This window comes from Vigna umbellata, chromosome 9, assembly GCF_029865625.1.
Source record: "Vigna umbellata cultivar VRB3 chromosome 9, Vumbellata_1.0, whole genome shotgun sequence".
Lineage (NCBI taxonomy): Eukaryota > Viridiplantae > Streptophyta > Magnoliopsida > Fabales > Fabaceae > Vigna > Vigna umbellata.
Genome location: NC_142173.1, coordinates 23517250 through 23544706, shown reverse-complemented (window position 1 = coordinate 23544706; position 27457 = coordinate 23517250). Strand labels below are relative to the sequence as shown.

Sequence of the window (27457 nt, the reverse complement as noted above, 5' to 3'; positions counted from 1 at the left end):
GACACATGTCGAATTCGTTGTCAATAAAGTCGTCGAGGGCGTGGTACTTTCAAAAGCCAAAAACAAACAAAGTTTTGAAAAATACTTGTGCAGAGTCTTTTCTTGATTGGTTATGTTGAGGATAACTTATGTTCTTTTTTACGAAAGCATCTGCATTCATATTGCTTGAACCCCTAACCCTTTCATTTCCCTCAAAGAAAAAAGGATTGTCATGTCGGGGCAGTTTTCATCATAGTGCCTCTGTCTGATGATACATTGATCGGGGAGCGTAAAAAAAAAAAAGAATGTATGTTAGATTGAAAACCTGAAAGGGCAGTCTAAGCTAAACAAGACAAAAAAAGAAAAAAAACGGAAGGAAATGAAGTCTGTGTGTCAACCGCTACGGAGTTTTGTTTCAGCGTTAAAGTCGTGGGAAATAAGGCGAGTAAGCTTCAGAATGACGTGTGGCCATTTTTCTCCACCCAAATGATAAAAGAAATTTATCCAGTTGCACCCCCTTTGAGCCGTAAGTTATAACTGTTTTTCTTCATCACCCTATACAAGAGTCATTGGCATATCGATGTCAGTCCGAAAGGTACATCAAGAGCATCCAAAGTCAATTAGAAAATTTTTTGAAAAAAAAAGGGAAGCCTAAAAAAAAAAGGACCACAATAGGGGGCAACGACACGAATTACCAAATGGGAAAAGAAAGTAAGGATAAAAAAAAAACAAAAACAAAAACAAAAGCAAAAATAATGATAAAAGGATACCCGGAGTTTCAAACTCCCGGAGGCTCGTCGACTTGACACCTTGTGGATGATTCTTGTTAAAATAATTGAACCTTTAACGTTTATCTAGGCCTTCATTATCCATTTCTTTCATAACCCTTTGCCTTTTAGCCACGGTACAAGCCAATAAAAGTCCACACTGACTGAAGACTATTTGTCCTGATCTTTCTCCTGAACTTAACTCTGGAAGGAAATGATGTGGTGAGTGACACAATCGCTAAAAAAAAAAAGGAGGAAGATGAAAAAATCAAAGATGAAGAATGAAAAAACATGCTGTAAAGTCTCCCCATCAATCATTTTGTCAAGAAAGGTATCGTCGGATTGGGGCAATCCTCCCTACCCAAACCTTTCCACTTTTCCAAATCGTACCTACTATGTGCAACAAAAGTTGGGGCAATCTTGTGAGCCTCACACACTTTTCCAAATCGTACCTACCTTGTCATATCCCTGTCCCACACTGTCTCGGGTTCAAGCTAGTTTCAGGTTACAAAAAGCAGTAAAGATAATTTGAACTCATGGTTTCACTATTTCCCTCTTCATTAAAAGACTCATTGCCTCTGGACCTTATTTTCAAAGAATGCGTTTTGAATGTACATCAAGCTCGGCGACGATGTTGATAACAGATTCCAAACATGGAATTTTCAAAAAATGGAAAGAGGGAAAGAAAAGAAAAAGCGAGAACAAATGAAAAGAACGGAACAAATGTCTATGTGTTTGTGCATTCATGCATCCTCATGACATTACATCATGCATCTCAAAGGAAGCAGGGAATTGTTTGAAAACCCTTATGTTTTGCTCGGTTTCTACTAACTCTTCGAGGGTGCTGAATCCAGGTTTGAACGGCCCTCTGCTTGGCAATGGTCAAATTTAAATCTTCTTCTGCGATATTGGCCCTCTACAAGGCAATGGTCAAATCCAGGTTGTTGTTCTGCGATATTGGCCCTCTGCAAGGCAATGGTCAAGTCCAGATTTTAGTTTTCCTAACGGCCCTCTGCTTGGCAATGGTCGAATTTTAGTTTTCTTCTGCGATAATTGCCCTCTGCAAGGCAATGGTCAAATCCAGGTTGTTGTTTTGCGATATTGACCCTCTGCAAGGCAATGGTCAAGTCCAGATTTTAGTTTTCCTAACGGCCCTCTGCTTGGCAATGGTCGAATTTAAGTTTTCTTCTGCGATATTGGCCCTCTGCAAGGCAATGGTCAAATCCAGGTTGTTGTTCTGCGATATTGGCCCTCTGCAAGGCAATGGTCAAGTCCAGATTTTAGTTTTTCTAACGGCCCTCTGCTTGGCAATGGTCGAATTTTAGTTTTTCTAATGGCCCTCTGCTTGGCAATGGTCGAATTTTAGTTTTTCTAACTGCCCTCTGCAAGGCAATGGCCAAATTCAGGTTGTTGTTCTGCGATATTGGCCCTCTGCAAGGCAATGGTCAAGTCCATATTTTAGTTTTTTCTAACGGCCCTCTGCTTGGCAATGGTCGAATCCAAGTTTTTGTTTGGTGAATCACCTCTCTTTGGGCATTGGCCAAACTTTTTGCTGCGTTGTAATCTCCTCCCTGAATTTGGTCATTATATGCTTGGATTGGACGTTATTCTCCCTTTTTTCTCTTTGAAACCCATACGAAATTAGTATTTCTATCTTTACTTATCTTTTACTCTAATAATATTAAAAACTTCGTTTTGTCATATTATCCAGTAAAATTTAAGTAAAGAGGGGCAGCTGTTAATACTCAATTTCATCCGGGTAGTTAAAAAATATATATAGAGTTGAGAAGGGGTAATAAGATAAAATAAACGGGCAAAGATAAATTTAATACAAAGTCTCAAAAAATGATTTTTGTTCCGTTTTCCTCTTATTATTGTTATCCTTTGTTTTTACTTTATTTCGTTTTTATTTATTTTCTCTCCTGTTTATATTTTATTTTATTTTATTTTTACTTTTACTTCATTTTATTTGGTTTTATTTTTATTTTGTTTATTTTATCTTATTTCTTTGATTTACCTTTATTTTATTTTATTCCAATTCCTGGAGGAGAGAGCAAGGGATACTAAAACTGAAAGAAAACGTTTTCTTGGAAGTGGCAAAGGTAAGTCTTCATCTGCCTAAACTCTTTGGTCTTGCTCTTGTATGTGCCTCCTTTATGCTTGTCTGATGCTTGATCAATATTCATAGTCGTGTTGGTTTTTCTTTGTGGCATTGTCTTTTTATCAAACTGCGTTCTAAATGTGGTTTCGATACCTGTGAGACTCATCAAGTATTAATAGAAAATATTTAGCACCCAGAAAACATGTAATAAAAAGAAAAACAAAAGCAGCATAGATGTTTTCATACAAATCCTCATAAGAAAAAAAATCAATCAAGGAGAAAACGATCCTGGGAGCAACATTCCCCGGGTCCGGTACACACGCTTCACATATTATTCATGTGAGAACCATCAGGAATCACTAGGGGACGGACTAAACGGATTCTGAAGTTTCTCTTCATATCTCCGTCTTCCCAAAGAACCTGAAAGATAAAACCGCTAGCCATTCGTTGAACGAATTAATCTTGCGTTCCAATAACCATCGCCAAGGCCCCTCATCTATCACTTTTCTCGGCGACCACTGCTTCTTCTCCAAATACGCTCACGCTATCAGACCAGCTCCGAGTCCTCAGTTTACAGAACAACTTGCTCACAAAAAACCATCCCTGCATCAACGGTGGTAGACCTCGTCGGTGTCAGACAGAACGCGTCCCGGGAGCAGCGGCGTTAGCTCGGCGGACGATTCTCGCCACGCAGAGAGAGAAGGAACTTTGCATCGTGGCCGCCTCGATCCTGGTGATGATCGGCGGCGTGTGCGACGTCCTGGGCCGTGATCCATGGCGGTCGGTTCGAAGAAGAAGGTGTGAGTGCACCAGCAGCGTTTGGTCTCGTCGGAATCAGGTCCTAGGTCTGTTTTTTCCCGCTCACGAGAAGAGAAAGAGGGGGGGGGGGTGACGGTGTTGGTTGCCGGCGATGACGAAACTGGTGGAAGGCGGTGGCGTGGAGGCCGTTTCTGGCTGGGAGTGGCGGCGAACCTCCGGGAGGGGGAAGAGACCTTGGGTCTCTGGAGAGGAGAACGAGTATAGTGTTAGGGATGAAGGGGAAAATGCTGAAACCCCTAGGATTTCTGAACAAAACAATTGGGCCAAACCCTAAAACAAAAAATGATATGTTCTTCCTTGCACCCCTGGTTTCCTTTTCACACTCCTCTCTCTGCTTGGGTTTAAGCTCAGTCCATTATTGGAAATAAAATTGGTTTAGACACCACTTGCAACTCCACTCACACCCCTATTTCGTTCGGGCTTAAGCCCACTCTATTTTTGCAAACGAGAAAAACAAAGAAAAAATTGAGCCTGGGACCACATTCCGCGCACCCTCCACTTCTCACCTTCACACCCCTGCGTCCATTCCTTGCCTTGGGCTAAGACCCGTTCTGTTCCTAACAAACAAAAAAACAAATTTCCTCCTGCGCCCCCTTATTCTCATTTTCGCACCCCTCCCCGCCTGGGCTTTGGCCCAGTTTTGCTTCTTTTGTTTAAACACCCCTTTTTCTTATTTGGCACCTCCACACCTTTTTTTTTATTTTATTTTATTTCATTTACCTAGTATTTTACTTTTATTTTATCCTTTTACTTTATACTTTATTTTCATTATTTATTTATTTATCCTTTTATTTTATTTTATTTTATTTTATTTTTTTTCTCTCTCTTTTGTTCCCATTTTAAATATTTATCTATTTTTTTAAATGCACTTTTATAAATAATAATAAGAATATTTTAAAGGTTTAAACACATGTGTGATCGCACGCATCGTCCTTGTGTTAGAACCTTTTCTTCTTCTCTTCTCAAAAAATTTAATAATAAATGTTTTAAAGGTTTAAACACATGTGTGATCGCACGCATCGTCCTTGTGTTAGAACCTTTTCTACTTCTCTTCTAAAAAATAATAATAAAAATGTTTTAAAGGTTTAAACACATGTGTGATCGCACGCATCGTCCTTGTGTTAGAACCTTTTCTACTTCTCTTCTAAAAAATAATAATAAAAATACTTTAAAGGTTTAAACATATGTGTGATCGCACGTATCGTCCTTGTGTTAGAACCTTTTCTTCTTCTCTTCTAAAAAATAATAATAAAAATATTTTAAAGGTTTAGACACATGTGTGATCGCACGCATCGTCCTTGTGTTAGAACCTTTTCTTCTTCTCTTCTAAAAAATAGTAAAAATGTTTTAAAGGTTTAGGCATATGTGTGATCGCACGCATCGTCCTTGTGCCAAAAACCTCTCCTCGTTCACTTCCCCAAAAATCCAAATTTATCCATAATCATTTTCTCAAACAAATTTCTCAAACAATTCCTCAAACAAACTTTTCAAGCAGTTTCTAAAAGAACTACGTAACCCTGATTTCTCATTTTGAATGAGAATACGTAGGAGCAAGGTCAATCCTTGTCGGGCCCAAAAAACTAAAAAACATATTTTGTTTATTTAGAATTTTATTTTAGGGGATAGTTAAACATTTTGAAAACCACATCATATCCGCGCATTTAGTTAAAGGTACTGCCTTAGGGCAGGCATTGTAGGGTGCTAACACCTCCCCTACATGTAATCGACTCCCGAACCCAGAATCTGGTTCTTGTAGACCATGCCTTATTATTTTATGGTTTTTCCGTAGTTTTCCAGAATAAACTATGGTGGCGACTCCAAAATCTCTTTTCAAAACCCGTTTCTTTTTTGGATCGTCGTCCCGTCGCGATTCCGGTTGTGACACCTATCATCTTTCCTACGCTCTTCTCATCTCTAGGATTATTGAATACAAACGAGTTCATATAGAAGGAGAGCTCACCCAAGCCATCCAAGCAATTGGCACTGAAATTGGGGAGACAACGTTTCGTCAAATGGGCTTTGTCTCCCGTGGGCGTGTGATCATTCACAAGGATGATGACCCTCAGAATGCTGAAGATGAAGATATGGATGCCCATATGGCAGAACCAGTAGGAGCTGCTACTTCATCTGAAGTTGGACCTTCTACCATGCCTTCATCCTCCTCTCTCTCACTAGAAGAATACTTTGCAAATTTGTCTAAGCAATTGGAGGACATGAGTTTAGCTCATCAAGCACGTTTTGATGAACTCATTGAAATGCAGCAAACTCATGAGGAATATGTGATTGAGAAATTTGATGATTTTGACACTCATTTTGGCAACATTGAAAATCGCTTCAATCTTCATCCTCCGAAAAGACCACCCACTCCAGATTTCTAGATTAGGCTTCTTGCTTGTTTTCAATTAGTGTACTACTTTGGTTATATTTTCTTCTACTGTAATAACATTTTCCCAAAATAAATAAAATCCTTTCATGTTCTCATTTAGTGCATACATTATTTTATTAAGGGGGAGAACATTTTGAGGGGGAGCATACTTACTTTTTGCTTATGATAAAAAAGGGTGAGAAACTCTTCTAGTGCAGTTACTACTAACTTGTTTGTAAGTTTAAAGTTTGTGGAGATATTCAACAATGCTTTTAAACTTAGAAATTTTTTATCATCATCAAAAAGGGGGATATTGTTACAAATGAGGAGCATTGGTGTCTTAAAAGATAATGCTTTTGATGATGCAAAAGTGAAGAATAAAAAGACCCTTGTAGTATTAAGTTTAAAAGCATTTTTGGACAACTAAAGTCAGTCAAGACCGAGCGATAAGGACCGAACGGTAAAAGGCATGACCAAGGCCAAGCAATCAGGACACGGGCAGTAATGACTAAGTAGTAACCATTGAACAGTAGAAGTCATAACCGATCGGTAAGCACCGAGCGGTAGACTTCATGACCAAGACCAAGCTGTCAGGACACGAGCGGTCATGACCGAGAACATAGGACCGAGCGGTAAAGTTATGACCAAGAATGAGCAGTGGAGGGCATGATCGAGAGCACATAAGACATGCCGAGACCAAACAGTTCAGACCGAGCAATGAAAGGCAGTGAAGAACCAAGCCGAACGGCAAAAGGTGATAATGACTTGAGCCGGACGCATTTGAAGGCCTAACACAAGTTGAAACATAGACCAAACGGTAGAAGGCCATGAGGGCTCAAACCGAACGGTGGAAAGAAGAAGAAAGAAGCTGAATGAGAGAACGTCGTGAGGGCTCAAACCGAATGGTGGAAGAAAGTGAAGAACTTGAGCCGAGAGATTGAAGAGTTAAAAGTCTCAAACTATTCCAAGTCTAGGAGATAATCGATTATCACTTACAGTAATTGATTATCACTAGCAGTTGTAATGTGTCTTTTCAATTTCTGACCAGTAGGCTATATAGAACTTTGTGTAACTGAGAATACAGTGCTATATGAGGAAGTTCTCAAGTGCCAGTTCATTGTTATTGTCAAGTCTGGTGAAAAGGAGAAGCTCGCGCTTTGTGTGTCAAAGGTCGGAGCGATTCTCTTCAAGTTGGCAGAGCTATTTCCTTCCAGTTCGTTTGTCGAAGCAAGCTTTTTTTTACTGTTATTTTCAATCACTATATTGTAACTGTAAAACTGTTTTTAGTGAAAAGGTTAATCACTCTTCATAGTGATTAACGACTAAACATAGAATCTTTTGATTCGAACCAGGATAAAAATCATTTGTGTGATTTTTCTACTCCCTGCACTCTTTATATTTTCTCTCATCAACTGATTGATAAAACGTTTGAGAGAAAATTAAAGGAACCATTTTTAATTTGACCGAACACGCTTTCCGTAATTTTTTATTTCGTTGCGTGACTCAAAGATACCGGTTGTTCTAACCAATATAGATTTCAACCTAATCACTCTCATGCATATATGAATTCATCTTCTTCATTAATTGTTAACATCACTTTCTAAATTACTTAAAACCCGAACCCTCGGTGAAGAAAGCCTATCCTTAATTATTAGACCACAATCCCTTGCATTCCTAATAATTAATTCTGCATTACGATTATAACCTTAAGATGACCAAAACTCATACCCCCATCCCTGAGCAATACTGCTTTTGGGAGAAATTCTCCAGATCTAGGTTTCGTCATATGTGTCCATATCACAAAAACCAATAATCATGTCATGAATGAGTTAAACATAACAAGCCTAAAGCAAAGAAGAATAACCCTAACAATTAATGAAAGAACCATAAATAAATTGGAATCAATTCAAATACATGAGAGTTTAAAGGTTACATCTTCCCCAATAATAAATAAGATTAGTTCTTCATCGTCATGAAGAAACTAGGTGTACAATGGAATGAAGGAGATAGAAAAACCCTAGAAACTGAAGAGGAGAGCTCCCGCATCCCCAAATATGCCTCCAAGGAGCGAAAAATGTGTTTATGTGCTCAAGCCATCAAGAGATACAATCCCTAGGACGTCCAAGTCCTTAAATAGATAAAAAAATAACAGAAAACGGGTCCAAGCCCAACACGCTGGCACTCAGCGCCCTCATTTAGGGCGCCCGGGCGAAACTGCGAGAAAACTGGCGCTCAACGCCCCTGGAAGGGTGCCCAGCCGTGGTGCGGGACTGGATTCTATGCTCAGGCCCCCTCAAGGGCGCTCAGGTCTGGAGGTAGCATTCCAAAATTCACTTTTTTTGCTGTTTTGCTTGCTTTTATGGTTGATTCAACTCTATACATTGTTGGATATTCTTCCAGGCACATTATTAGCTACAAAATAAAGGGAATTTGGTGATAAAATCATCAAGTATACCTTCTACTCACTTATTCACAAAACTAAACTAAAAACACGAGTTCAAGCAACCTTCTAAGTCAAAAAAGGGTTGATTTAATATCAAAATTGAATCACAAATAACAGTATTTTCAACTGTTATCATAAGCTAAAGTGCAAAATGAGTTTTCACAAAAATATTTATATTACATCAATTATAAACTAAGCATGTATAAAAATGTAATAAATTATATATATATATATATATATATATATATATATATATATATATATATATATATATATATATATATATATATTCATACAAAACAGTTGACACTATACTCAATTATCTGAATACATGCCTTTGACATATGACTTCAATGTAAATGTGCACTTGTAGTGGTATTTATGCTTTATAGAGTCATAAACAAATGGTTTATCATCCTACCAGATACAAGATTAGTCTTTTTTGTGCCTAGGACCAATAACAAAGTGGCCAGGACAACATGCGACTCTCACCACATAACTCATTATACTACATTTTAGTGTGAATAGTTATTAAAGTTCATGATGATAACTCGTTTCTGACCCCTCATATGTCAATGCATACACTAAGATCATCACCATAGATAATTTCTCCTTGAAATTCTCTTAACACCATCATCATACATGTCCATAACCATAATTATTATCTTAATTAAAAATAAACATCATTATACATACACATCAGTTCCATCATTTTGACATTGACAAAATCACACATTAAACATACTAGAAGAAAACATGAAAATAGAATTAGGCTCTATTAATCTCGGTCAGTGAGTAATTTCTAAATGCACACTTACCCCACGACCAGATAGCTTGCCCAACAAGATTATCACTAGAAAGGGTAGAATTTAGTTTAGACATTTGTGAGTAGTTAAATTGGTTTAATGCACCTAGTTTCTGGTCTAATGAGCAAAGCAATACTTCTTTTCATCTATAAAAATGTTTTAACATCAGTTCTAGTGTTTAAGGACCTATTTTGGTCTATTGGATGAGTCATAGGTACACCCATACCAAAAAACATAGTTGTTGTAATCTGGTATGACACTAAGAGATCCCGTGTGACGCCTAGGGTTGCCAAAACCGAAAGTTCCTGGGTAACAAGACGCTGAGCGCCATTTTTGGGTATTGAGCGCCATAAAGTCAGGAGTAGTGAGTTTGGACGTTGAATGCTACAAAATTAGTGAGCTCTCTGACTTCTAGCGTTGAGCGATATCTTTTTGCACTAAGCGTCACTTGCCCCTACAAGTTTGACATTGGGCGTCATGTTCTTTTAATGAGTTTTTGATTCTTCTCTTTTATGTCTTTGTGAATAATGATTATAGTGATACTTTAAGATATGTTTAATATATTTTATGAAATGCTATGAAGGTTTATGACTAATGTTAAGATATGTATCATAGTATGATTGAATAAGAGTTTCTAAGGAGAAATTTTAAGTGGTTGTTTCAAGTATTGTGTATGAATGTAGGAAGCCCAGTCTTCGGAGTCGTATTGATACTCTAATGATCATTAATTCTCAATTAGAGAGGACTGATGCATGTAGTGAGAGGAGCAAGAGGTCCTAGTCTAGATGCTTCATTATGGAGTAAGACACCGAACAATTGTATCACATAACACATTCACGTAATTATTTAAACAAGATAAACTAGTTCAGACATCCTAACATGTTATGACCTAGATTTTATCGTCCAAAGTTAGAATGATTGTCGAGCTATGGCGGGTTATGCACTCATGGTGGCCTCTACTGCTTTGTAAAACCATTGACAATCGGTTTCACCCTACCACACTCACGAGGTTAGTCCGTTATTACTCACCTTGGGCCATATTGGAAGCACCCAAGACTATGACCTCCTGCTACTACTCACGACATGGTTCAATCCTCTCTACTTGAGAATGATTGACCATTGTAGTTTCAGGATAACCCTAAAGACTGAGCTTTCATGCAAATCATTCTAAACATACTTGAATCTCAACAAGAGAATTGACTATGGATCACAACATAAGGCACCACCATGTAACCTCCCTATGAGGTTCATGGAATTACGTCCATAACATAGGGCACCACCATGTAACCTCCCTTTGAGATATATGGAATTACGTCCATCAACCATACTGTCACTTTGAAACTTAACTCAAGACATGAACAACCAAATACCATAATACTATTGCATTGAATCCAAACATATAACCTCACTGATCATACACTATCATAGATACTTCTACACCATTCTAATAATCAAAACATAGTTCAAGGTTATCAGAAAATAGGAATAAAAAGAATAAAAACAGGTTCTGGGCAAGTCGCTCAACGCACCAAACTCGTTGTGCGAATAACAAAAACAGTGGATTTTACTCACTCACATTCGCTTAGCGCACTAAGCCTGTGCGCTCAGCTAAAGTCCATTCGCACAACGCACCAAGTTTGTGCACTATGCTAAACTGAAAATTCTGCTACACATTATCAGACCCTAAACTGTCGCATAACGCCCCAAATTCGCTATTCGAATTAAACTAGCATTTTCCCAGGCAACCACTAGTCGCATAATGCCCAGATTCGCTATGCGAATTACCAAACAGAGAGAAACCCTCTCTAGCCATTCGCATAGCGCACCAACTCGATGTGCGAATGCCCTGATAGAGAGCATCTCGCTAAGGTGACTCGCTTTGCGAAACAATTCGCTCAGCGAGTCTGCATAATCTATAGAACGCAAATTCTGCAGAATTATGCAATTCACACACTCTTTGCCATTTTTAGTCATTTTCCCCAACTTCTAACACCCCTAATTCGTGTTTTATACTTAATTAAACTTGTCTAGATGTTCCTAAACCTTCCTACTACAATTATAAAGTGATTCCAACCCAAAGTTTACACATCAACAACAATTTCCACAACTTGAGGAACCCCAACCCAATTTTGATACTTTGCACCTATTTGGACCACTTTGGTGACTCAAACAAGTCACAATACACTGGTTAAGTATGCCCTCAACAACCCAAAAACACTCTAGACCTCAAATGCCCAAAATCACTACCTCACTTCCTCTCAAAATGACATAAAACCCTATTAGAACACTAAGTTTCTACCTAATCAATGTTACAACAGATTTCTCACCCCAAGCACTTCAACATGATTAATTATAACAATTAGATATATTCAAAACAATTTACAACCATCACACTCCAATTCCACAGTCATATAGTACAACACATGCAACTAAATCAACCCAAACCAAAACACAATACCAACAACATAACAATACAAAAACTCAGTATATACACATACATACAACTAATTATAAAGAAGTATTCTAACTCCCCTTACCTTGGAGTTGAACAGCCTAGCTCACAACACCGCTTCCACAGTACCCTACTCGATGAAGAACCTAAACAGTGCCTTAACCACCGAAATGGTGATGGAAACAACTCTTAGAGCTCAAAATTTAGCAGAGAACAAAAAAGGGAAAACACAAGACGCATGCAACCAGCAAAGGTTGCATGTTCCAGTTCAAGAACAAAGAAGAACTGGATAGAGCCGCTTACCCGACTAAGACCCGCAGTTGGTTTTGAAGGTTTCTACGTTGTGGATGCTTGGACACCATCTGATCGGAAATCGAATGATTCAAAGAAGAGATTTGGTAGAGAGAAGGCAGAGAATAGGAACTAGGGCTCTGAAGAGTGATAAAGCTTTTCTCAGATAATGAAAATGGTCTTGAGTCCAAGCTTTATATTACCATTATTTTATTACTAATGACTTAATCCCATTATCTGCTGCCACTTGTCTACTCCAGAATCTGACTTTTCGCAGTCTTTACAAGTTAACTATTCTAGTTTTTATTTTGAAAGTCCCTTTTGTAAATATTCTTTTCATTTTTCTCTTTTGGTGTTGCATATATAAAAGTTAGACTTATAATTATTTTTGGATAAGTGTATGGATATCATTTATATATTTCTTTGAATTGAACTGTTTTATTGTATTGATCTTGTGATAGTTTCTTAATAGTACTTATGGTATTTAAATGAGATGTTACCTAAATTAATCATAACTTATTTATAGAAAATAACTCTTATATTTTCAAATAACAAACAAGTATATATATTTAAGTTGTTATAAGTTTGAAAACCATTTATATTAAGTATTAAATTTTCATATTAAATATCCAACATGAAAAGAACTCATATTATGTTGAAAAGCATTAGTTGTATTGTTGACTTTGTCAAGTTACATACCTATAAGAATTTCTTAATCACATTTTTTTATTTGAGAGTTAACCTTCCTTCAACTCAATTAAATTTGTTTCGTGTATATTTAGGTTTGCATGAAAAAAAAATAGTTGTGTTCACAAACTCAAAAAGATAATGAGATGGGAAATGAAAGGATAGTTGCATATTTATTTGTAATCAAAGTTTTTTTTTATTAAAACCACAAAGTATTTTTTTTATATATTTTTTTGGGTAACTTATTCATCTTAAAACATTTCATACAATTTTTTAAAATTCTTTTAAGATAGTGTATTCAAACTAGTTATTTTGTCATAAAATATTTTAATTTTTAATGAAAAATCATGCTTTTTAAATTCATCATCCAAACACTCTCAATATTTCACGAACTTTTAAAAAATCATAAATATTGTTTATATTTATTTTTTATAGTTAAGTATATCATTACTTATTATTCTACTTTATATATTTACATGATTGAAAGTATATGGAGATTAATGTTGACAATACAACAAACCATTTAATACTAGACTATTGGGTCATTGAAAATAGTAAGCAAACTCTTTTATTTTTAATACATTGTTCTTACTATATAAAATATTAAGCCTCTAACGAAAGAAATTAAAATATCAATGAATAAGCTACATATTTGGTAATTCACTCTCTTTAGAAAAGATACACAAAACAACTATGGCACCGGGTGAAAAAGATAGCAAATAAATGATAAGATTTGGATAAAAAAAAGAAGGAAAAACCAATTCATATTTATATTAACTAATTGTTCTGGAATATAGGATTTCCCCATATTTAAAGCTACAGTATTTCTTCCTTCATCATATTTTTTTATTCCTAATCTTAGATTTGTGACATAGGTTCAAAATTACGATCTTTGTTAATTGAAAACTTGAACATGATGATTGTTTTAATAGAAAATTAAACAATATTTAAAAAAAGAGTAAAAAAGTGTTACATGTCATCAAATGTTTTTTTTTACATCTAAAATAAAACTGTTGAATACTTCACATATACTAAAAGTAATGTAAAATATAAAATAAATTTTATTATATAAATTAATTGTTAAGTCAAACTTAAAATATTATTTATTGAGATAATATTAGACGTATCATTCTGTAACAAAAGAAATATTTGTATGCAATTTTTTTAAATAGTATCAAAATAGGTAGATTTAAAAAATAATTACGGATATAAATAGGGTGTATCATTTTGACAAGACTTTAATGAAAAAATATCGTATTAAAGTATATTTTTAAATTAAAATCATGTGACAACTTTAATTTAATGTTTTTTAAACCAAAGTTCAGGATAATACCATTTTAACTGAGATGATATTGATAATAGATTTTTTTAAATATCGATGATGAGTTAATAATAATAATAATAATAATAATAATAATAATAATAATAATAATAATGTAAAAGTTACCAATAAAAAGTATGTACAAGACAACAAGACAATAACATGAAAATATTTTTTTTCCTTTATCTATTATTTCTCAGAAGATAACCATCTTATATATTTTGAGTTAATGATGTCATCAACCATATATTATTATATTACGATTGTTATATTACAACACTAAATACATATGCTTCCACTTTGTAAAGTTTAATTTATATATTATCAACTTAAATTATTTCTACATAAATATATCATAAGAATTTCTTAAAATCTGAATATTCTTACAGTCCGGGTTTTCTGTCTTTATTTAGTAATTAAAAAATATGAAAAAATATTTGGTAGATTTATTAACAATTGTAACTTACTATTGCATAATAGTTTAATAAAAAATAAAGCTGATGTTTGTAATCCTAGTACTTAACTTTTAACAAATAAAAAAATATTTAATGTATTTATTAATATATTTTGCTTCAAACATAAATATAGAGATGGATGAAAAAGTAATTCTCTACTAATTAATTTGCATATTGTTTTTATAAAATAAAATGTTTAAAAACTTTACAAGTTAAAGAACAACATCATATATAACTAAAAATTAATTATATTATTCTAAAGCTTCTAACACATTAATTTAATTAAAATCAACTTTATGGAAACACATGCTAATTATTTTAAATAGTGTATTATAAATATAAATTATTTTAACTTAAAAGTAGTAGTTTCTTATATTATTAATTATCGTTTAAGTAATTATCAAGCATTTTCTATACAAATTGTTGATAAAACTTGAAAGTTATTATTACAGGTTTAAAATTATGGAATTTATTTAATTTTAAATATGGAAAAGAATTATATTTTAAAAATAAAATATATTTATAATTAATATAATATCTATTTATTTTTATATTTATTGAAAAATAGTTATTTGAACTAATAGTATTTTATAAAAAAAAATTTAAACATATATTAAAATAATATTTAACTATGAAACATCTAAAAACGCATCCAAAGTGTAACTTAGTCCTTTAAAATTGCCTACCAAACTGCTATATAAACCATACTTTTACCCTGTTCTGTGTTCTGCCTCTTATTCCTAACCGCTGTATATGAAATTAGGGTTTCGCATTCCTTTGCCTCTTTTCAACTTTTACAACCCCAAATCATCATAGGCTTCTTTATCTGGTCGGTGAGATTACTTCCGTTCTCATTTGACTCGTTCCCTTGAAGCAATAGTTATTTGTGTTGTTCTTTAATATCTTTTCCACAATCCATTGGTTTTGGGAGCACACTGAGCAGCTAAATTCAATTTTATACCGAAGTATTAGTTTTTTATTCTGGGTCTGCATTTTTTCGTTGATTGGATAACACGAGTTGTTATTTTCAACTGTGATGAGCCTACAGACCTGTAATGATTTGCGGCTATGATCGCAAACATAACTGAACATCTAAGGGACTGAGTTGTCTAATTTTTCTCTAAGATTTCTGTTTGATGTTTTTACATTTGTTTAGAGTTTACGCAACCTAAACTCAATGTGATAGGTTTCTTATGTTTATTGATCATTATTTTGGTGTTTCGATTGGGCATTAATAGTTGAAATGCATGCATTTTCTTTAAGACTTTGGTTTGCACTTGTTTCAAAGCTTTTTTGTTGTTTAATTAAAGCTTATGTGTGTTAACATTCGCTATGCAATCTTTAAATTTCGGTGTTGCATTCATTTGGGTGTCGCAGAACTAATTTTTTGTATTTTCGGCTGGCAACTTGTTTTTATATTTTTCAACTCTAAAGTACAAGGTGGCGTTGATGTTGTTGTTTTGAATTGAAATTCGAAAAGTTTGTAAATTCATTTTGTTATTTCATTTCTGTATTGCTTTTAAGCTCGGTGTTTAGATGTAAAGCATGAAACTTTTGGTAGATTAGATTTAAGCATATTATTTAATCCAAGAGTTGTTATGAGGGAATTGAGATTTATTGTATGCCAATATCTATGATTATGGTTGTACATGGATCCGCCTTTGAGAAAATATGCTCACTTTTTCATGGAAAATTATAGGGAGCAACATTGTCTTGAAAAATTGTGTCTGGTTGGTTTGCTGGAAATTTTAGCCACTGTTCTCTTTCTTTTAGTTCTTTGTTATTTTGCAACTGGTCTTACGACTACAGTTTTGTTACCTTGCCTCTTAGTTTTTGGGCTACACTTTGGGTTCCTTTCATCGTAGTCTTATGCCTACACTTTTGTTTACCCTGGACAATAATCTCAGGTCTACGTTTTTGTTTATATGGCATATTGGCCTATACTTTTGTTTCAGATATATTTGATCCTTGTGTGCTCATATGTTGACGCTATGGGAATTTGCTTATTGTTAGTGTCCTTGTAGATAGCTTTATTTGTGTTTTGTTACATCATGTGATGAATTTGGAAAAATCTTAGGACACCTTCCTACACAGCAAATTACTGCTGTGGATGAGAATGCATTTTCCATGCTGATGATGTACTTCGTTCTTATTTGAATAAAAGATCTATTTGAACCATTGAGATCAGTGAAATTTTCTTCTAAATTTATAGTATTTCTGTTATTGATTTCTGTTTTCTGGCCACTCGTGTGTCTATGATGCTATTGTTAACTCTGATGAGCCTACAGACCTGTAATGATTTGCGGGTATGATCGCAAATATTAATTGAACATCTAAGGGACTGAGTTAACTAGTGTTTCTCCTAGATTTCGATTCGATAATTTTGTTTTGTACATTAGTTGTTTTTCTTTTCAATTAGGGTATATTATTTGAAAGTCTTCAGCTTTCTTAGAGACCTTTGCTTCCACGTTATCCAATGTGTTTGGCAATCTTTAACTGAAGACAAGATGTGTGTTCCCCTCGCTATCCAATGTAGCAATTTTGATGCTGCAATTGGACGTCGGGGAACAAAATCCCCTTCTTTGCCCTCAGAAAGTGAGGGATAGAGATTTCAAGTGTTTACGATGAAATGAAACGATTTTCGTATTTGCTAGAGCTTTTGATTTGAGGTGTATCTAATTGTGTTTTCTCATACTTAGGAGATTATATATCTCACAAGGAATTTGAATTTAGAATATCGTATATAATAACACATTCATTTACCCCATCATTTTCTATAACAATTTTAAGTTAAAATAACATCACTCTTTTAGCAATGGGTTCTCAGACACTTGCCAGACTTGAGAAAAAAATGAATATTTGGGTTAAGTAAACTCTACCATATATGCCAATGAATGAGTCAGCTTGGTACTTTTGACCACTTTTGTCATTACTCTGTAGGTAGGTTATGTCTTTGTTTGCTTACTCCTAAAACTGGGTGAAAAGTATTATTTTACACATCTATAATTGAATGTAGAAAATTTTAACATGAAATTTTGAATTTTAAATTCAAAATTGTATACTATTATTCTTACGTTACTCTCGGTTCCATGGGTTGCTCTACCTCCTTTATAGCCATTTTTTTGTGAGAATAACTCTCCTAATTAGTTTTAAAGGGAAGAAAGTAGGCAATTCAACGACACATTTGGCCAACCATACGCCGATCGATCAGGGTGATCTTCCATGTTCGAGATGCTTGATTGGCTAGACAAGCTTGATAGTTCAACGAGATTAATTATATTAAATAAAATTTTTGTTATAAGTAGCATAAATATAATGGTGTTTTGGACTATTGGAAACCCTTTGCTTTCGAGAGGTTGATTAGTGAAGTAATATATAGGAGGAAGCACACAGGAAGTTTAGGAATATTATATTCATGAAGCTTTAAATAGAAGAGAAAAAGAGGTGAGAAGAGTAAAATAGTTGATTGTAATTTTGAAGAAAATTAAAATATTTACCACTATGAAGCAAATACTTCTCAAATGGTGTGAATACTCATAGGAACTTTTGACTAAGGTTGTTGAGTACTAGAGCTAATACTTAAAAATTAAGAGTAGTTAATCGTGTGAAAGAGACTTGATATCTTAGTTGGAGCGAATAAATATAAAAGCAATTATTTCTTATCTAAACATTCTCTTACAAAAACTTGAAGTTGTGCTTTATGTCTAAATACAAGAATCTTCTTAGCTAAACATTTATTTTTCACAAGAGAAGTTCTTCCAAAACAAACACACGAATCTTCTTAGTTAATCATTTATTTTTCACAAGAGAAGTTCTTACAAAACACTACATGACATATTATGAATAATATGTTAAAAATTGTTATCGTTTATTTATATTTTAAGCTTTTAAAAGAAAATTTCAGAGTTCGATAACGTGCTAAATCAGAAAGGTTGCGAAAAGTTTTCCATTAGTACTATTCAACTCCTATTTAGTGTTTTCAAGTACTTTAGGGTCCACTTTGGGAGATGAATGAATTTGTCATCATTTTTGATAGATGTATCTTGAAAAGAGGAGGTGTGGTTAGTGTATAGTTGACTTATCATGCGTTTTAGTTGACCTTGTATTTTTGTGATATGTAGTTTTTAATATCTTGATAATGTTATTATGCAGGAAGTGCTTTGTATGTAGTTACAAAATGTGTGGCAATTGTTTTCGTGATTGTTGTTTAGCTTAACGAGAGTGTCACGATACTGAACCCACTATGAGATAGAATGGTGTTTATGTCTTTGGGTATGACTTCTTTTTATACTTTCTTAATATGTGTTGATAATTTTCCTTTGTGAGTGGGTAGAAAGATGAATCTCTTCATCTTTAAGAGGCGGTGAAAAAGGAGAATCTCTTCGTCTTTAAGAGGTTGTCGAAGAGATGAGTTTTTTCATCCATGATGGAGTAGTATAAGAGATTGAGATTCGAGTGCTACCCTTTTTTCTTTTGAGGGGGTAGAAAGGGATAAATGTTTCATCCATAGCTTTCCAAGTCATATTGAGTTTAGTGCTGATGGGAGCATATTGAAGTTTTACTCATAAGCCTTAAGGAGCAGAGGAGATAGGTCTGAAGCTATGGTGGAAGACCACTCGAATTGATCTGTTTTGATAAACAGGAATGGTACGATGAAGCATTGAAGTTGGCATATGTTTATAGAGATTGTTAGTAATAACACTGGTTGCCTTTAAATGACAGGTGGTGTAAATTTAATGAGTTGATCATGATTCGCTTTCAAGGGAGAATATGATTTGACATTGTATTGCATGTTATAGTCTTAGTATGTGTTGATATTGTTTGTTGTGATGAGATTGTAGTAAGGACTTAATGACTGAGATATGAATGTTGTATTGATATTTTGATGTTTATTCTGTTAGTTCACCCTTGGTTGCTTGTGTTTGTGTGATGATTATATAACTCATGTTGTTATATGAGAATAAATGATATAGATAATCAAGAAGAGACTTCAAGCGACAAAGTTATCAAGAAAATGATTTTTTTTGAGTTATTTTGAAAGTTGTTGATTTTTCCTATATTTTGAATGGTTTCATAGAAGAACAGCAACGAAAGCCTCTGTGCATCGTGGAAGTGTATGGAATCAGATCTGCATATCAGCAAATGCATTATGGAAAGAGAAGAGAAGCAACCTAGAAAAGAGTGTGGGAAGGAAAAGAGAAAGAGAACAATAAAAGCCCTTTTTGTATTATTTGAATGAATAATATTGTACAATACAAAGAAGGATTATATAGGGAGAGAGAAGAAACAGAGAAGGAAAATAGAAAGGAAGGAAAGAAAAATAGAACAAAAACAGAAGCGGTGTGGTGCACGTGGAAAAGAAGCAGTGTTAAACGGTGCTTTTAGAAGTGTTCTGACAGCCTTCCTCAAGATTGGCATAGATGTTCAGAGTGTCAAGCTTGGAATTGATGGCATGGAAGATGGAAGGAGGAAGGACCTTCGTTAAGATATCAGCAAGCAAGTGGTATGGATGGGGAGAAGCTTGATAGAGCCTTGTTGGACTTTTTCGCGAATGAGGTGACAATCTATCTCGATATGTTTGGTTCTTTCGTGAAAAACCTGATTAGTAGCAATTTTGAATCACCCAGGTAAACAATGTATCCCGTGGTGGATTTGCGATAATTTTGTGATCTTGAAATTTATGGTTTTGTGATCATTTTGTAACTTTCAACCAAAAGTACAATTCCTGGATAACTAAATTTTTGTGATTGTAGAATTGGATTAATGTAAAAGTAGGTGACACTTTTATCAGGAGTGCTTTGGAAAAGGTTGCAGTGAGTAGTTATTTTCTTGTTGTTGTATTTATTTTATATAATTATATTCCCTTAATAATTACTTTTTAGGTTGTGTTGGTATGTCCAAAGAAGAGTTGTGTTATCCTAATGTCAAAGTAGCATTTGAGAAATATGGTGTTGGATTTAAGAAACAAAATAAAAGACACAAGGAACATCGCATTCGTGTTGTACAAGAATAAGAAAGGGTTAATGAAAGTACTAAAGATAAAGTCATGATTAATGAGGAGAAAGATGTTAGTGGAAGTGTTAATGAGCATGAATTTCCTATAACAGACAACTTGTGTTGTGGTGATGCCATGTCAATTGAACATCAGCACGACAACACATTGGTTGAAGAGGAGGTTTATATAGAGCAAAACAATATGTATATGCAAATGAAGATTGAACTATGAATACGGTTCAAGAGTTGTGATATTAGAACCCTATTTCCCAATTATGGGAGTAAAAGGAAATGAAATATATACAAAAAGTTGATATCTTTGTACACTTTAGTAGAAGAACATGAATTTGTTAAATTTTTTTTACACACTGTTTTAAAGTTTAGTGATAACATTTGTAACTATAAGTGATTTTGTAAAATTTGGCAATACATTAATTGTAATTTGTTGTGCGAATTTCTTTTGTTATCAATTGTATGAGTTTTAAATGAAAATTGGTTTGAAGATGTGCAAATCTTGTTCATCTATTCAAATTCTGTCATGTTAATGTAAGTGTGAAAAACATCCAACATAGATAGTCAATTTTTCGTACACTGCTCCCTACTTATCTTTGTTGTATGATTTCACAATTTATGTGTCAATAAAATGAGGCTGTTAAGGCACTTTCTATTCAAATAAGCCAAATGGTATGTGTAGGAATCATTTGTTGGTCATTGATTATTTTTCATGAACAACATCCAAATGTTTTATTGAATTCTTTTGAAACGGTACATAATTATGTAGGTTGCTACCCACTTATTTTGCTTATGGTGTCCACTTATGTTGTAGTGTTGTTTTTAGTTTTATTTTTCCTTTAGCCACGAAATTTGACCTCTTTGTGTTGGGGTGAGTTAGACCATGTATGTGGTAGATTAGAAACACATAACCTTGGTTGTATTCAATTGTTCAAGTGTGTATAAAATTTTGTCGATATCCCAAAGGAATAGGCAATCTCGATATATGCTACAAGGGAAGCAAAAACTTCAAACTGAAAGATTGCTACGATGCTGATTATACTGAAGATAAAGTTAGACGTAAGAGTACAAGCAGAGACACACACACCTACACCCACACCCACACCTATACGTATACACTCACCTACACACTTCCACACACAACCACACGATCACACGCACATACCCATACACACATCCATGATCACAAACATTAAATGTGGCAAATAACATCTCACTTGGACACCTAATATTAAAGTTGTACCATAGCTCAGGAAGTGTTAATGTAGATGTTTCTTAAAATAATTAGATTTAGGTGCTTCAAGTTTTGTTTTTATCATTTTTCTGGAAATTTTACTTTTGCATATCAGGGGTCTATTGTTTTAATTAAAGCTATGTAATTATCCTTCACTTTTTAGCATTCTATTAATTGAAAATGTGTTTAAAAATATTGAAAGTCATTTTACACCAAACATCAACAAGTTAGATTATTTTAAAGTAAAATCTCGGAATACTAATAGCTAATGTGGAAAAAGAAAGAACAAAGGTCAATGAAAGTGAAACATGTGGTATGATTATGCATATCTGAAGTAGCTAATAAAAGATATGAAAAGAACCTTTTACGAAGAGGGGGAAAACAAGAAGCAGATTAAAAGGACTGGGACACCATAGAAGAGGGAAGGGATCCGATCTTGCAGCTTAACCACTTGTCGGCAAAATCAAGACAAATTGCCAATGAAATAGTGTAACAATTATTTTTTTCATCAATAACTCCAATAATACATCTTATCAATCTAAAAAAAAATTAACTATAGCTTTTTTAGTTCTTATAATAAAAGGATAAATTTAGTTATCACTTTTACAATTTTTATTTTAATTTTTTCATGTATTTTTCTTCAAAAGTAAAGTAATATTATTTAAAACATAGTTAGATGTCAAAATAGGAAATTAAATCGAGTGATCCGTATTCAGATGAAATTTTAGGGAGTAATTTAAAAATTGATTTGAATACACGCGGAGGTGTCTGCATATCTTGGGTGATTTGCTATTTTGTGGACTTTTCCTTATAAATTGGATCCAGTTGCTTCCTTGCTGTTTGATTCAAAGATGACTTCTACTTGAAGTAAATGAGCCAGATATTCTAGGCCAGATCTCTCACATTGACCTCATCCTGAATCTAGTGTCCATTTATTCAAGGAAGATTCCTTTTCAATTCCTCAGCTAATCTCAATGATCCTGAGTTAACTCTGATTGCACAGAAAGAAGCATACTACAAATGTTGGTTCAGACTGAGCTCATGCCCTTCAAGGAAGGAACATATCCAAAAACAAATATTAGTCACAGATTCTCTGAATGAATATATTCGTATAAACTTCTCTTTTTCTTTCCATCTTCTACTTTTATGATTTGATTAGGAAAAACTGAAGAAAAAAGAAAAGACATGATGACTTTTCTATCTGAAAAAATTTGATGTTAAATCTGAGTACATTTATTGAGATTCAAAGAGTGCCTTGATTCTGGCACGGTCTAATTTAAGTTTGTAGTCGGTAGAACAAGGGCTACAGTTGACTATTTCAACAGGGCAACAAGCTAGAAAAGATGAAAACAGGAACTTGTGTAAACAATATATCAATTGATTTCTTTACACGCTCATACAGGGGTTAAAAAAGAAGAAACCAAGAAAAGAATAACTGAATCAAGGAGGCTGTCTTTCTTACTTCACCTCGTATGATCAGTTTGCAAACTGCAGTGTGGAAAATTATGTCAAATAATGAGAGAACAAACTTGAAGTTCAATGCAGAACTACACCATTTAAAGTTGCTGCAACTTACGAAGATGCTCCAGTAATGAAGTAGCCTTCCGTTTGGCCCTCTCTGTACCAGTTCGAGCAAGTTCAGAGAGAGGTATGACGGCACCAAGTCTACTTATACAAGCAAGATTGTCGGCATCCCTCTTGCACAAGGCGAGAAGAATAGCAGCTGCATTCTCTTTATTGCGAGGCAATCCGGTCCTCAAAAGATCTATCAAAACTGGTATAGTGCTGGCTTTTACTATAGCAATTTTTGCCTCTTGGTGGCTGGCAAGAACTGACATTATTGTTAGGGCTTCATCAACCATTGATTTGCTTGAATCTGTAAGCATTTTCAACAATGCTGTGATGATCCCTGCCCGAATGGCCCTGCCCTTGTTTCCTTGGTAAATGCATAAATTGAATAATGCTGTTGCAGCATCCTTCTTTCCTCTAGGACTCCCGTTTTGGAGCAATTCTACCAAAGCGGGTATGGCTCCCGAAGCGCCAATTATAATTTTGTTCTCATCTGCAAGTGACAAGCTGAAGAGGGTTGCTGCTGCATTTTCTCTTGCTTCCATGGTTCCAGCACGGAGGACTTGGACAATGGATGGAATGGCACCAGCAAGCATTATAAGTCCTTTGTTATTTTCATAAATGGAAAGGTTTAAAATTGAAGTAACAGCATTGTCTTGCGTCAATACATCTTCTGATGTTAGAAGGTTGACTAGAACTGGAATGGCTCCAGCTTCAGCAATTAGTATCCTATTGTCAGTACTTCGTTTGGATAGCGATCGAATTTCAGTAACAGCCGCTCTACGCTCCTCAACAGACCGGCTGGAGAGCTTCCGCATCAGAGCTTCAATTGCTGCTATGTCACCCGTAACGTCTCTGAATGACCCGTCACTCTTCTTTATTTTCCCATTAGTTAGTCCTGTTGGCTGCTCGATGTTGTGCTCTATACACCACTGAGAAATAAGGCTCCTTAAAACATAATTTGGTGTGAGTGTCAAATGTTGGAGCTTCTGCTGAGTTTTCGGACACGTTGTATTACCACAATCTATCCATCTCTGTATATAAGATCTCTCATACGTCTGCAGAATAAAGGAAGCAGGAAATTTAGAAGACCAGAAAAATTTGCAGGAATATTTCTTTTGTTGATGCAACATCTGATCTCATGAGATGAATTTACCTGACCCGTCGCCACAATAACAGGATCCCTCATTAGTTCCAAGGATATAGGGCAAAGAAAATCTTCAGGAATCACAATTGCTTCAGGCCTTTTAACCTCAGGTAGACTTTTTGTCTCAGAAACTTCTTGACTTTCAGGATCAGATTCATTCAAAAAGAGAACTTCAGAAGATGCAGGGATGCTCCTTGCTCTTTCCAAGAGAGATCCAAGCCGATTTGTGCTGCAATTATTCTCTCCATTGCTTTTAGAAATGCTGTCTAGTTCTGATAAATTTTCAGGACAGCTATGTTGTTTGTATAATCCACCCACGGATTTGGAAAGAACCTGACTAATTTCTTCAGTCAGCGGCTTGGATAATTCATGAGATGGCATCTTTGAAATCATAAACCCATATTTTTCTGAGGCTCGTTTCAATTGCGTTCTTACCAAATCCACCTAGAAAAGCAGATAATATCAGCGATTTAACTCAAACAAACAGTATATCAAATTAAAACCCAACCCATTCATCCAAAGTCTACCTGTTCTTTGACTTCCTCTGAGATGTCCAAATTGTCATACGGCAAATCACTCAACAGTTTCTCCAATTTCCACGTCACACACTGAAATTGGAAGACAATGGTCTTTGCAGCTCCATCCTTAAATCAAGATACATCAAATTTCAGAGAAGTACACAGACATCATTATATACATAGACATGCCCACATAAATCCAACCCCCATAAGATTCCGACTTAAACAATTGAACAAGTGCAAAATTATCTCTCTGTGTAAAGAACACATCGTAAGGACACACGAATTTACCAAAGACAAGAAGAACAACACCCAGAATGCCAAAAAGAGGAACACTACCATTTAATGAAAACAACACAGTGGACAATTGTTTTTTTCTACAAATATCCTGTTTTAGACACAGTTTATCCCCAAATGCGAGTCTCTCTCGTAAAAGATTCAAACCTTGATTCCCCAAGCTGTGGGAGAATGGTCTCTTCTACAAAACCGACCCTCTTCGTAAATAACACAAAGAACATAAAGCCCTGAGTAACATACAGGGGAGGTATTTTACTTTCTCCACTGAAACATAACAATAGCTAACAGTTTGATTGCACGCATTACACCCACTCAACAAAAAAAAGTTGAAGTAACAATTTTCTGAAATATCTACTCTCACAAGTAATAATTGAACTTTATAACCAACACAAAATTAAAGAGAAATCTCCCAAGAAAAAACTTTGTCCGGTGCCCGTTACGGTCACTGAAAGGAATGCAAAAAAGAACAAAAAGTTTGGGAATTTTAGCCAGAGAGCTACAGATCTAAATTACTGAAAAACCGAAGAATACGAAGTAGGAGCTTAAGTTTCGAAATCCCCAACGAGTTAGCGTTGAAATAGATCAAGAAACTCACAGAGGAGCAATTGGAACGGAAGTTTCTGGCCACGGAAAGCAAACTTCTTGCAGACTGAAGAGCGAAGACAAGATCAGAGGACCAAGATGCGGCGGAAGAGGAGGAAGAAGACGAGGAAGCGGAAGCGACAACATTGTTGTTGTTGAGTTCTCTAATCTCCTCGAACAAGTGGGTGAGGAGGGAGATCCGGCGAACTAGATCGGTACAGTCCTTGCGGAACATGGCGTCGGTGGCAATGGGTGCGGCGGAGGAGGAGCCGACGCACATTCCGGCGATGTCGTGGACCAGACAGAGGAGTTCTGGCGTGTGGTCACCGGCGAGTTCGCCGGCCATTGTCGCTGCAAAGGTTAAGGTTAAGGTTGTCTTGTGTTTTGAGGAAAGTGAGTCAGAGATAGTCTAATAAGGTGTGTGAGGAAACTTATCAAGTATGGACACGTAGAAACGCTGCAAAACGCTGTAATAATGTGTTTCATTGGGTTTTCTAAATTAATTAAATTATATGATATAATATATTTTTATTGCAGTTGCTGAGGAAAATGAAAAATGAAATAGTTAATTTAGTTTTTTGGTAGTTAATAAGAATTAAAAATTAATTGGTTGATTCATTCTGGAGAGGGTTAACGTGACGCCTTAACTGGGCAAAGCGAGAATCTCGGAGGAATTGAAATTGAGAAGAATGATAATGAAAGAGAGAGAAATGAACAAGAGGATACAGTTGGGTTTGGAATATTATGAATTGTAATGCAACTAACCACTATTTTTCCTAAAATATATATTATATTTAGATGTCTTGGGATTTCTAACCGGATTTTATATATGTGCTGTAATCTTTCACTATTTTAGATTATATTTTATTTTAATTAAATTTGGCATTGCAGGTCTAATTTTACCATAATTCAATTAAAATTAATTAGATTGGATTTAATTTACCTTTTATCTCATTGTTTCATAAAAAAATATTGTCCATGTTTCGAAAAGTAGAACAAAAATATTGCCAATACTTATAACATTAATAAGAACAATAATCATCAATAATATAAAATGTCATAATTATATCATATTTATTCATATGTGTAATATATTATATTTGTCCCGATAAAAGTATATTCAGGGTGATTACAAATTTGGTTTTTACGATATAATTATTAGATTAACAATATATTTATTATATAATTAGATTAAATTGAGTTTATATTTTAAAACCTTTTTCTAATTTATATATTACAACTTAAATTAATAATTCAGGGAAGTATAAATATTATTAAGTAAAATAAATTTACAAATTGTACCCATGAAATGTTCACGTTTGGCTTTGATTAGATTATTTTAGTTCAATTTTTTAATTTAATATAAATTTTGAATCCAACAAATACTTTCCATCATGATTTGAATTGTTTTTTCATTTAATTAAGTTTTCAGTATTGCATCATTATTTGAATTGTTTTTTCATTTAATTAAGATTTTAGCATTTGATAAGTGTGAAGTTGAATTGAGTTCCAATATCTAATTATTCAATAAAATTATATTTTTCAATTATATATTTATATTTAATTTTTTCTTGTAAATGTCATATGATTATTAATTGGAACAGAATAACCTTCAAAT

The 27457-nt window shown here is 34.5% G+C and overlaps 1 protein-coding gene, 1 long non-coding RNA gene and 4 other non-coding genes across 7 annotated transcripts; 5 read left to right on the top strand and 1 right to left on the bottom strand.

Moving 5' to 3' along the window:
- The first annotated feature begins 15219 nt into the window (after positions 1-15219).
- Positions 15220-20326, top strand: LOC148192962 (uncharacterized). Its single transcript, XR_015782067.1, has 2 exons — positions 15220-15315; positions 19564-20326. It is a non-coding gene; the product is annotated as an uncharacterized LOC148192962 (long non-coding RNA).
- LOC124819982 (small nucleolar RNA SNORD25) lies at positions 15513-15596 on the top strand. Its single transcript, XR_007027305.1, has one exon. It is a non-coding gene; the product is annotated as a small nucleolar RNA SNORD25 (small nucleolar RNA).
- LOC148192965 (small nucleolar RNA snoR31/Z110/Z27) lies at positions 16532-16627 on the top strand. The gene has a single exon (XR_015782440.1). It is a non-coding gene; the product is annotated as a small nucleolar RNA snoR31/Z110/Z27 (small nucleolar RNA).
- LOC148192964 (small nucleolar RNA SNORD25) lies at positions 16753-16837 on the top strand. Its single transcript, XR_015782471.1, has one exon. It is a non-coding gene; the product is annotated as a small nucleolar RNA SNORD25 (small nucleolar RNA).
- On the top strand, positions 16920-17062 carry LOC148192963 (small nucleolar RNA snoR136). The gene has a single exon (XR_015782455.1). It is a non-coding gene; the product is annotated as a small nucleolar RNA snoR136 (small nucleolar RNA).
- A 2757-nt stretch (positions 20327-23083) lies between the features above and the next one.
- On the bottom strand, positions 23084-26303 carry LOC148192961 (U-box domain-containing protein 11-like). Of its 2 annotated transcripts, XM_088098428.1 has the most exons (5): positions 25853-26303; positions 24970-25086; positions 24452-24886; positions 23303-24353; positions 23084-23214 (listed from the first exon to the last, which is right to left on the bottom strand). In XM_088098428.1, the coding sequence occupies exons 1-5, from the start codon at positions 26183-26185 to the stop codon at positions 23132-23134; spliced, it is 2019 nt and encodes a 672-aa protein (XP_087954554.1). In that variant the 5' UTR covers positions 26186-26303; the 3' UTR covers positions 23084-23131. The 2 variants fall into 2 exon arrangements, with proteins under 2 accessions (XP_087954554.1, XP_087954555.1); XM_088098429.1 differs by having other exon boundaries at positions 23084-24353; positions 25853-26297.
- Between the last annotated feature and the right edge of the window lie 1154 nt (positions 26304-27457).